Source organism: Portunus trituberculatus, chromosome 33 (assembly GCF_017591435.1).
Source record: "Portunus trituberculatus isolate SZX2019 chromosome 33, ASM1759143v1, whole genome shotgun sequence".
In the NCBI taxonomy this organism is placed as follows: domain Eukaryota; kingdom Metazoa; phylum Arthropoda; class Malacostraca; order Decapoda; family Portunidae; genus Portunus; species Portunus trituberculatus.
In genome coordinates, this window is record NC_059287.1 from 6904375 (window position 1) to 6916721 (window position 12347).

The window sequence follows — 12347 nt, forward strand, 5'->3', positions numbered from 1 at the left end:
GATATGATTAGCTGGGCTCTTATAAGTGTATGAATTAATCTGTCAGTAGAACCGTGAAAACACCCTTGTAAACTCCTGTAGATTAACAACAGCTATCTTCAAATGTCACGGAGATGCTTAGCTGGGTTCTCATGAGTGATTTTCTTATTAATAACGTGGAAATGTTGTTAGTCTAATATAAAAAAATACAAAACTTCCTTAAAAACCCGAGTAACTTCACCACAACTATTTTCCAAGGCATTAGATATGACAAACCGTGTTTTTTTTTTCTCGTTAATATTGTAGAAATCGAGCTGATTTGTCGCGAGAACCATAATGATGCCTATGAGAACCAGTGTTTTAGCCTCCACAATATTCAAAAGGCACATAAATTATTACCCTGGTTTTCAAGAATGTTCTTCCTGTAAATAATGTAGAAATTTTGTTAATCTGTCACTAGAACCATAAACACACCCTTAAAAACCTCATTGCTTAATCGTTTTCGTTGACCTTAGCTAGTTCTCTCTCTCACATGTAACTTTAACGGGACGCTTTTGAAAGAAGTCGAGTTGCGGCGGAGAAATATATGTTCCTTAGAAAGAATACCGATCAAAAGCTGCCACGCTCTTCTTCACTATCCTTTAGACTTTTCCTTCAGTTTCACGTCTTCTGATCTGTTGACGTTCCGAGCAAAACCTGATGATTGATAGATGCTGTGGAAATCAAAGGAGTTAAGAATGAGGGCCAACACAAAACACAGAGCGACTGAGTGAGACAGATTGCTTAACTTGTGAAAGGGACTCTGTATGTTTTTGATATTGTGTTCATTCTCGGCATCTCATTTCCTCTGTTTTAACTTCTTCAATACTGAGACACATTTTTACCATGAGTTTTGGATATGATTAGATGATTTTATTTACATTAGGAAGGGTCTATGGAGGTCAAAAGATTAATGGCTAGTCTTCACTATTTTGATCCCCACATAAGTATCTAAAATTGCATAAAATCATCAATTAGTAAGCAGAATGAATATGGAAAGGCGTCATGGTACTGAAGGGGTTAAGTTGGTATTATAGTAGTAGTAGTAGTAGTAGTAGTAGTAGTAGTAGTAGTAGTAGTAGTAGTAGTAGTAGTAGTAGTAGCAGTAGCAGCAGTAGTAGTAGGTAGCAGTATTAGTAGGTAGCAGTAGTACTAGTAGTGGTAGTAGAAAAAGTAGTAAGAAGTAGTAGTAGTAGTAGTAGTAGTAGTAGTAGTAGTAGTAGTAGTAGTAGTAGTAGTAGTAGTAGTAGTAGTAGTAGTAGTAGTAGTAGTAGTAGTAATAGTAGTAGTAGCAGCAGCAGCAGTAGTAATAATTACCGAAGACTTTTGAAAGATGATTGTTTAACAAAGATTTCTACCAACGTACTTATTCGCTTATCTGTCTATCTTTGTATCTATCTATCAATCTATCTACCTGATTACATGTATCTATGCCTATTTCTGTTTATTACTACATCTCTATCATCTATCTATTTATCTACCTACCTACCAACCTACCTAACTAACTATCTATCTCTCCGTCTATCCATCTATCTCTTTCTGCTGCCTCTGCAAGTCATCGTACCCCAGGCAGTGCGGCACGATGGCAAGCTAAGGCATAAACGCACTAGGTTTGACACAATGATCCCCCGGTGATGTAGCAGCGACCGGCGTTAAATGATGTGCCGAAATGAGCAGTAATTCTCCTCCGTTACTGCGGGTTGAGGTGGCGGTAATGGTGCCGGGGACCTCGCACGGGGACACTTCTGAGAGGTTAATTTCAATGGATTTATAGTGCCTCTTGTTCTTCCTTTTACTCTTACTATTACTGTTACTACCACTATAACTATTACTGCTATTATTACTTCAAGTCTTCCCGTCCTCAGCCCTCTTCTCCATCCTCCTTGTCTTCAACATTTTGATGCTTTACGCTTCCTTTCTTCTGGTTGGGGCGTGAGGACAGACACTGCCTGAACTCTGTCTTCTATGGAGCGTGAGGAAGCACTGCAAAGCGATATGAGCTCCTAAAGGCGTCACTTAAAATCCAGTGAGGGACAGCAGAGGCCGGGCGATCGTCAAGCAGTTAGATGAGAAGGCTGAAGGATACGGCTCAGAGAATTTAGTAACATCATGGGAGTTGTTTTGATAAGAGGCGAGATGTGAAGCTCCCAGTTTCGAATATTAGTATAGGACAAGCTGAGGATAAACGTTGTTGAAAGAGGGACAGATGATTGCCACTGAAGACGAGGGGACTTGTAAAGGAAGTTAATGATATCTGGTTATGTTGGAAATTGGAGAGAGAGAGAGAGAGAGAGAGAGAGAGAGAGAGAGAGAGAGAGAGAGAGAGAGAGAGAGAGAGAGAGAGAGAGAGAGAGAGAGAGAGAGAGAGAGAGAGAGAGAGAGAGAGAGAGAGAGAGAGAGAGAGAGAAACCAAGAGAGCAAGAGCGAGAGAGCGAGAGCGAGAGAGCGAGATAGAGCGAGATAGAGCTAGCGAGAGAGAGAGAGAGAGAGAGAGAGAGAGAGAGAGAGAGAGAGAGAGAGAGAGAATGTGTGTGTGTGTGTGTGTGTGTGTGTGTTCACTGTTTGATCTGCTGCAGTCTCTGACGAGACAGCCAGACGTTACCCTACGGAACGAGCTCAGAGCTCATTATTTCCGATCTTCGGATAGGCCTGAGACCAGGCACACACCACACACCGGGACAACAAGGTCACAACTCTTCGATTTACATCCCGTACCTACTCACTGCTAGGTGAACAGGGGCTACACGTGAAAGGAGACACACCCAAATATCTCCACCCGGCCGGGGAATCGAACTCCGGTCCTCTGGCTTGTGAAGCCAGCGCTCTAACCACTGAGCTACCGTGTGTGTGTGTGTGTGTGTGTGTGTGTGTGTGTGTGTGTGTGTGTGTGTGTGTGTGTGTGTGTGTGTGTGTGTGTGTTTGAATGTTCCACTGTATTCGAACAATTGTGTCTCCCAGCGCTGGACATTGAAGAAAAAACAAGCACCTTGGAGGCTTCAGGAAGTCTTGGGCAGGAAGCAATGGTCTCCCTGCGCCAGGCCAGTTAGGAGTGAGGGTCGCGCCAGCCTCGTTCAGTGACCTGCCTTCAGAGGCTCGTTCACAGGAGGTTAGTGTTGTATTCATGTATTCAGAGCGAAGGGTTCCCGCTTTAAAGGTAAAACTCTGCCTGTACATTTCAGCCACTAGGTAGACCCGCTTTCAAACGCCTATTTTAGCCCTCCCAGTATTATGCCGCTGTGTGCCTTCAAGCCCAGTGCCTCTCACCCCCTCAGGGAACGCGTGGCTCTAGGAGGGGCTTGAGAAGGTTTGGGGAGAGTAAGTGGCAGTTCTCAAATTACAGTGCAAGAGTGTGGAAATTGTGCCGGGCGTGATTCTGGAAATTAACCCAAACTGACGCACAGAGCATAAGTTAGATGTGGTGGATCTGTGATGGCGCCTTTACCTTCCTGCAGACGTTGGAGTTTCTATAGTCTGCCTTATGAATCCTCCTGCACACACCACACTACGTAACAAGCTTGACTCGAACCATTAGAGAATACAACAAGGCAGGAAAACACACACACACACACACACACACACAACACACACACACACACACACACACACAAACACACCTCCCTTCCTCTTCCAACGCACACATACTTTCCTTTCTCTCCCTCGAAAGACATACACCTACATCCTCCCACGACACACACACACCTTTCTTTCCACCTACAAACATCTTTATCTCCCCAATCACTCACAATTCCCTGACATAAACACACAACTCTCCTTTTTCTTACCTCGAGCACATACGCACTTACCTTCTTCACACAAACCACACACAAGCACACGGACACACACACACCTCCCTCTCCCTCCTTTAACACACACAGGGGGACACTTACGTTAACATGGACGTTCTTATCCTCCTGGGGCAGCACCACGGGAGGCTCGAAGTGCAGGAACACCAGTTTGGACAGCCAACCAAGCACCACCACCCGCACCAACCCCGGCACCTCCATCCCCCTCACGCCTCGGTGGTGGATGTTGAGAGTCAGCACCGACAGGCCCGACGCGAAGCTCACCAGGCAGATGGACACCCCGTAGTACATACCTGACGGAGGCGTTGTAGGAGGAGATGTTAGAGCAAATAAGAAACAGAATAGGATTTATAAAGGGAAAACAAAGATGCGGATGTAAATGGTGATACAAAATGGGTTGTTAGTACATTTCTGACGAGGATGGTGAAAGAGGAAATATCAGAGAAAGTAAGAAAAGAAAAAAGGAGTGAAATATAAAAAAAATGTTTAAGGCTATAAAAAATCAAATTGGAAGTGCAATGAAAAAAACGTTGACGGCGAAGGGAGACGTTAAAAGAAAAAATGAAAAAGAGAAAAAGTTATATACAGGAAAAGAAAAAGTAGTAAAAACAGAAAAATTATGAAACTTTTTACATACATGTCCACGGAGGCGGTGAAGGAGGAACATTGAAATTAGAAAGAAAAATAAAGGAAGAGAAAACGTACACATATGAGTTTGGAGAAGAATATGAAGAAGTGTAAGTGGAAGAATATAATAAAGGAAAAAAAATAAAAAGAAGACGTTTAGGAAAAGGGGCAACGGAAAGAAAACAGAAATTTGAACGTAATACATATCTACCGGACAAAATGAAGGAAGAAATATAAAAAAAAAAATGGGAAAAATGTAGAAGAAAAGAAAAAGAAAAATGGATTGCAAAGGAGGAAAAAAACGTGAAAATTTGAACATGTGAAGATTAAATAGGCATTAAAAATATTAGAAGAGAGAGAGAGAGAGAGAGAGAGAGAGAGAGAGAGAGAGAGAGAGAGAGAGAGAGAGAGAGAGAGAGAGAGAGAGAGAGAGAGAGAGAGAGAGAGAGAGAGAGAGAGAGAGAGAGAGAGAGAGAGAGAGAGAGAGATTAATAGGATTGCAAAGAAAGAAAAATCGTAAAAGAGAGAATGCTGGAAAGATAAAAAGACAATTAGCTCATATCAGAAAAGGTAATAGGGAATAACTGTCAAGGGTTGGGAGATGGAAAGGGGAAGGAAAGCTAATGGGAAGGTGGGACGGAAGGAATAGGTATGAAGGTTGTGGATTTCATGGACAGGTTTTTCCATCCATCTTCGCATTATTCACGTCCTTCTGTATTAGCAGTTCTAAATAGGATTATTATATTATTTGTTCTTATGGTATTCGTGGGTACTCAAGACACTTAGCCTTCTTGTTTATGACTTTTTTTGACATTTTTTTTTTTCGGGGGGACAGGCACCTCAGTTGTCATTCTTTATCTTATTTATTTCTATTCCCATTTTGTTGCCTTTGGTCAGTGCTTCTTCTGCTAAAAAATAAAGAAAATAAATCAATAAATGTATCAATAATGTTCGCTCTATCTTTCCTCTCTGGTGACTTAATACAAAGGAATGCAAAATACGAGATACAAAATGACCCAAAAAATCAAATAGTGACGATATACAAAGGAATTCAGAAAACGGAGAAATACTACTACAAAAAATACAAAGGAAGACATCAAACAACGGAACAGAAAAGTGAAAAAGAAAATACAATGACAAACAATTTTTAGATACACAAAAATAAAAATGTGAAGATATGAATGTCTGTCTATTCATCTACCTGTCTGTTTGTCTGTTCGTCTGCTTGTCCGTTTGTCTGTCTGTCTGTCTGTCCGTTTGTCTGTCTGTCTGTCATAAAAGCAAACCAGTCAGGAGAGAAAGAAAAAGCAGCTCGTTCATACTAATGTGTTGACGTATTCCGTGTTTAAGCATTCTGTCCATGTTAGAATTTTAATGTGTTAGTCTGTCTATTTTTATCATTTGAACATTTTATACAGCTGTGAAAAAAGTTGCACTCTATACTTTTATTTTTTCACGCCATGGAGAAATGAATGCGTTTGAGTTAATGTGGTAAATTATTTGTTTATCTATATATCTCTCTATTTATATTTTTCCCCGACACTCTCTCTCTCTCTCTCTCTCTCTCTCTCTCTCTCTCTCTCTCTCTCTCTCTCTCTCTCTCTCTCTCTCTCTCTCTCTCTCTCTCTCTCTCTCAATATTAGTAAGCCCAAGCGTGCAGTAACGACAAAGACCTTCCGTCACATGGGTGCATATAGTAAAGATACGCTTTGCAATGCCATATCAAGTTACTCATCTGAACTAAACAACATTTATCTCACAGATGACACCGACACTCAGGTTAATATACTGACGTCAGTATTTACTCGTTGTCTCGATGAATGCGCCCCAGTTACCTGTACTAAGATAAATAAACCTTTCGCCCCATGGTTGGACACAGAAATTCGCTCATCCATGCTCTTCAGACACGTCTGAAATATGATAGATGTAATGTTGAACTTCAGGAGCAATACAGACAAGAACGCAACAGAGTAAAATTTCTATTACAAAACGCTGAACGTGACTACTATAAAAAAAAAAAAAAAAGAATTTGAGAACTGTAAAGGTGATATATCAGCAACTTGGAGACTAGTGAGAAATATTGTGCCTAGCAAAAAAATAATTATCAGCAATGATTACGGACACTGATGACATAGTTAAGGCCGAGGAACTAAACGAAGCTTTTGTTTATGTCGGGAAGCGTACGTTTGAGAAAACACAGAATGAATTGAATAATGTAAATGGAGAAAGAGATATACTTCACCGTGACAACATTGTTTACGAACAGCTCTTCCGTCCTGTGCCTGTTGACGCAAACACAGTAATCTTAACTATTAAACACCTTAAAAACACCAACGCCATAGGATCTGACGGAATATCACTCCGTCATATCAGAGATTCGCTTCCTATTATCATTCATTATATAACAACAATCATAAATACCTCAATCGTAACAGGTAAATTCCCATCTCTGGAAACATGCTACAGTCACTCCTATCTACAAAAATGGTGACCGAAATGATGCTAACAACTTCCGCCCAATATCGCTTTTACCAATCCTTTCTAAAATACTTGAAAGAATCGTCGCGCAAGCAGCTGACTAATTTTCTCCAGTGCAATAAGATCTTGGCAAAAAGTCAACATGGTTTCAGACCAAGGCTTTCCACCGAAACTGCCCTACCCACGGTCTCCAATAAATTATACTCCAACATGGACAAGAAAAGCTCTCCCTGGTAACGCTCCTTGACCTCTCTAAAGCTTTCGACAGCGTACATCATAACATCTTAAAGGAAAAACTTGCAAGAGCCCAAGACAATTTCTGGTTCAACGATTACTTGAAAAATAGAAGTCAGCAGGTGAAAATAAATGATAAAACCTCAAAAACACTACCCATCAATTTCGGTGTGCCTCAGGGGTCAATCCTAGGCCCAATTCTTTTTCATTTGTTTGTCAATGACCTCATGACTATAATTACAGACTGTGATATCATACAATATGCAGACGATACACAATTCATACATATCGGCTCTGCTGACGCTCTCCCAGACCTTATTGAAAGAGCCGAGGCCACGCTTTCTTTAGCTAAATCTTATTTTAATAATAATGGCTTCATGTTAAACACAAGAAAAACGCAGTGTATTTTTGTTGGCACTAAACCTGTCATTAAGCAAATACCCACTGACACTAAAATTACATTCAACAACACGTCCATCACCCCCAACACACGTCAAAAACCTTGGAATAACAATGGACAATCACATGAGCTTTGATGTACACATTAAAGAAATATATAGAAAAGTAATGGGCTACCTACTGTTTCTAAACAGAGTAAAAGACAAATTCGAGAAAGACACTCGCAGAATAGTAGTCGAATCAATTGCCCTCAGTACTGTAAACTATTGCCTCTCTGTGTACGGAACCACCAACAGCACACTACTACGACAAGTGCAGCAACTTTTTTTTTTTTTTTTTTTTTTTTTTACATTACAAGGGCACTGGCCAAGGGCAAACACAGTGTTGGAAAAAAAAAATCCCGCTGGTTGCCAGGCCCTGTTAAGAGGAAAGTAGAAAGAGAAAAAACAAAAAAATCTAAAAGGAGGGTCCAGTTAACGTAAGAGGTGTCTTGACACTCCTCTTTTGAAAGAGTTTAAGTCATAGGCAGGTGGAAATACAGACACAGGTAGAGAGTTCCAGAGTTTACCAGTGTAGGGAATGAAGGAGTGAAGATACTGGTTAACTCTTGCATTAGGAAGATGGACAGAATAGGGATGAGAAGAAGTAGAGAGTCTTGTGCAGCGAGGCCGCAGGAGGGGGAAGGCATGCAGTTAGCAAGTTCAGAAGAGCAGACAGCATGAAAACAGCGGTAGAAGACAGATAAAGATGCAACATTGCGGCGGTGACTTAAAGAATCAAGACAGTCAGTTAGAGGAGAAGAGTTGATAAGACGAAAAGCTTTAGATTCCACCTTGTTTAGTAAAGCTGTGTGTGGATCCCCAGACATGAGAGCCATACTCCATACACGGGCGGATAAGGCCCTTGTACAGAGCAAGCAGCTGGGAGGAGAGAAAAATGGACGAAGACGCCATAGGACACCTAACTTCTTGGAAGCTGATTTAGCAAGAGTAGAGATGTGAAATTTTCAGTTTAGATTTTTAGTGAAGGATAGACCGAGTGTGTTTAATGTAGAGGAGAGGGGAAGTTGAGTGTTATTGAAGAAGAGAGGATAGTTGTCTGGAAGGTTATGTCGAGTAGATAGTTGTAGAAATTGAGTTTTTGAGGCATTGAACAAAACCAGGTTTTCTCTGCCCCAATCAGAAACAAGTGAAAGATCAGAAGTTAGGCGTCCTATAGCATCTCGCCTTGAGTCATTTAATTGTTGTTGGGTTGGGCGTCTGTTGAACTACAAAACTTCGCTGCCAAAATATGTGCTGGAGGAGCGAGGCGTTGTGATCTCGCCATCCCCTTCATAACTCAGCTTGAGTGACTCAAAATAGATAGAAAGGTTATTTTTTATGTTGCTGTGCATGTGTTTAAGAAAAAGAATAAATTATTTCCAGAGTGGTACATGCATCTTCCTACACACAGTGAAATCTCACGCCACACCTGCACAACACGACGCAGACACAATCTACATATTCCACTCACCCGTACAGACAGTGGCGGGCGATCCCTCACTGTCTTAGGCCCAAAATTATGGAATGACTTGCCCCAACGTGTCAAAGACTCAAACACTCTGACTGCATTCAAAATACGTCTCAAAGCTTTCCTCATGGAGAATAATGCACTACATATACATACTCGAGTATAATAGGACTGGGTCACTATGACAATTTTCGCGCTACATGCAACTAGGATTTGTGTAACTCTTTTAATGATTTTAGATATGTATAGTTTTATGTTAATCTTTTATAACACGTAACAGAAAAAGCTAGTGCACTTCTCAGAACAACATTCAAACTGCATGTAACTAGGGCTGGTGGACTTCTTTTAATTTTATGATTTACAGTGTTTTATGTCATGATTTTCGACAATTATGCTTCTTTTAATATTTTTAGATTTACATTGTTTTACGTCACTATTTTATATGTAATCAATTAGTGCACCTCTTTAAATACTTCTAGATTTACATTGTTTTAGGCCATTATTATTATTATTATTATTATTATTATTATTATTATTATTATTATTATTATTATTATTATTATTATTATTATTATTATTATTATTATTATTATTATTATTATTATTATTATTATTATTAATATTATTATTATTATTATTATTATTATTTCATTTATATTTTTTTTCACCACTATATTATTCTATTTTTTCCTCTTATTAATGTGGTACTTTCTAAATGTATACTTAATATGTACAGAATAGTCATTTTAATGGAAATAAAATTTTCTGATTCTGATTCTGATTTTGATTCTCTCTCTCTCTCTCTCTCTCTCTCTCTCTCTCTCTCTCTCTCTCTCTCTCTCTCTCTCATCTGTCATTTACGTATCATTCTACCGATTTATATATTTGTCTATCTTTCTATCTATTTATCTAATTATCTATCTATCTATCTATCTATCTATCTATATACCTGTCTATATACCTATCTATACACCTGTCTTAGTACCTCTCTATCTCTCCTTGCATATCCAATAATCTATCTATCTATCTATCAGCATACAGTCAATGCGAACAGTCAATCAACAAGCTTCACTCAAACTTCTCCGCCATTTACCACTTTCCCTCACTCGTAAGTCTTCTGATCTGCTGTCAATCTCCTTACAAGACTCGATGCGCGACAGATGCTAAGGAGCTCAGGGGACTTAAGACTCAGGGAAAGCACAAGAGACAGTGGACGTAACACCAATATTCTAAAACACATCTGCGCCTCATCCTCACTATCTTCAAGAGGCTGCATTTGAAGTTACACGGGGTTTTCATGGATATTTTTAAGGTTCTGTGGACAAATTAATATGATGTCTACATTATCAACAGGAAAGTTCTTTTGAGAAATCGCAAATCATCTTTGTGGCCTTTGAAAATAGTCGTGGTGAAATTAGGCGTATTTTGTGGATAATTTTACGATTCTGGTGACAGATTAAAGTGATTTCTACATTACTGACGGGAAAACCACTCTTGAGAACTCGGCAAATCATCTATGTGGCTTTTGAAAATAGTCCTGGTGAAGCTAAGCTGGTTTTATGGATGTTTCTATGATTCTAGTTATAAATTAACAAGATTTCTACATCATCAACGACAACGGGATAAACACTCATGAGAACCCAATAAATAATTTCTATTGTCTCTAGAAATATTCGTAGTAAAGTTACATGAATTTAACTTTTCTGCAGGTCTAGGGACAGACTAACAAGATTTTTTACGCTACAAGTAGAAGAAAAGTCTTTAGGACCTGGCAAATCATTTCTTCGGCTTTTGAAAATGGTCGTGGTGAGAGAACAAAGCATTTTAGAATACGGGGCTTAGTGTGGCAGGATACTCGACTTCTGAACATGACTGTACTGCTCCTAAGTATCTGTTTTGTGTGTTCGTTCTGACCGCAATCAGCTGGCCATTACATTTCCTGAGGGGGAAGCTGGAGAGGGTGGAGGAAGGGAGTGTGTGACAGCATCGAGTAGGGAGAGGGAAGGTACATAAAGGTAGAAGGAAGGGAAGAATAGAAAGGGAAAGGAAGGTTGAGAAGAAGGCTTGGAGGAAAAGAGCATGGGAGGAAACGAAAGGAGATAAACGAAAAATGAGAAAACAAAGAAACAAAAAAGAGTAAGTAAAGAAGAAAAAAGGAATTAAGAAATGAACAAAATAACGAAAGACCAAGACAAGGAAGAGAGAGAATAGAAAAGGTTGAGACAAGAATGACAGAAACAAAACAAAACAAAAAAAAAAAGAAAAGCTAGAACGAACACAATGTTGCTTGCTTCTGACGTTCTTTAACAATCATCTCATTTATTATATTTCTATTTATTTTTCTTCTGTGCATCACTTTTAATCAATCTACTTCCCCTCTGTAATCTGAAGTCATTTATTTGCTATTTCATCTCACCATTTGTCAAGTTTACCCTACACTGCATATATATTTTTTTCCATCTACACATTTCTCTTCAGTGTATTTCCCTTTTATCATTTATCTCCCTTATGCACCCTCGCCACTTCCCGCCTGACGCAGAAAGGGAAAAAATAGCGAGGGCGGAAATCTCAAGGGGGTAAAAATAACACAGGAGAGATTAGGGTCGTGTTTGTTTCAGAGTCAGTGTGTGTTTTGTGCCTTATGTTACTTGTGCATTTATTTATTCATTTATTCACCGTACGGCAATTTGCAGAACGTGTTTGACTGCCTGAAGGAGAGGTGAGTGAAGGAGAGGAAGGGGACGAAGAGGAGGATGGAGGATAAGACAGAGGTAGTACTTTTTTTAATTAATATCTACATGCATTATTTAATTTGTTTATTTAAATATGTATTCAAATTCCTTTAGTAAGGAGTGAAGGAATCATGAGTGAAAAGAAGAGAAGGGTTAATTGGAAGGAGAGGAGAAAGGAGAGGAAGGAAGGAAGGAAGGAAGGAAGAAGAAAAATGCTTTGAATTCATTTAGTCATATCTATGTGTGGTATTTAATTTGCTTATCTAGAAACTTAGGTATTTCTGTGTTGTAAGAAGGATGAGAGAGAGAGAAGAGATGAGAGAGAGAGAGAGAGAGAGAGAGAGAGAGAGAGAGAGAGAGAGAGAGAGAGAGAGAGAGAGAGAGAGAGAGAGAGAGAGAGAGAGAGAGAGAGAGAGAGAGAGAGAGAGAGAGAGAGAGAGAGAGAGAGAGAGAGAGAGAGAGAGAGAGAGAGAGAGAGAGAGAGAGAGAGAGAGAGAGAGAGAGATTCAGTATAGATCTGTGAATTAAGTAGCTGTGTTAATTAGTC

The 12347-nt window shown here is 39.6% G+C and overlaps 1 protein-coding gene across 1 annotated transcript in view; it reads right to left on the reverse strand.

Annotated features, from left to right (window-relative positions):
• Window positions 1–12347, reverse strand: part of LOC123512177 (neuronal acetylcholine receptor subunit alpha-10-like) — a 205982-nt gene that overhangs the window by 19590 nt on the left and 174045 nt on the right. Inside the window, exon 7 of the mRNA XM_045268405.1 lies at window positions 3906–4114. Within this exon, the coding sequence (XP_045124340.1) occupies window positions 3906–4114 (209 nt within the window). The remainder of the gene's footprint in view (window positions 1–3905; window positions 4115–12347) is intronic.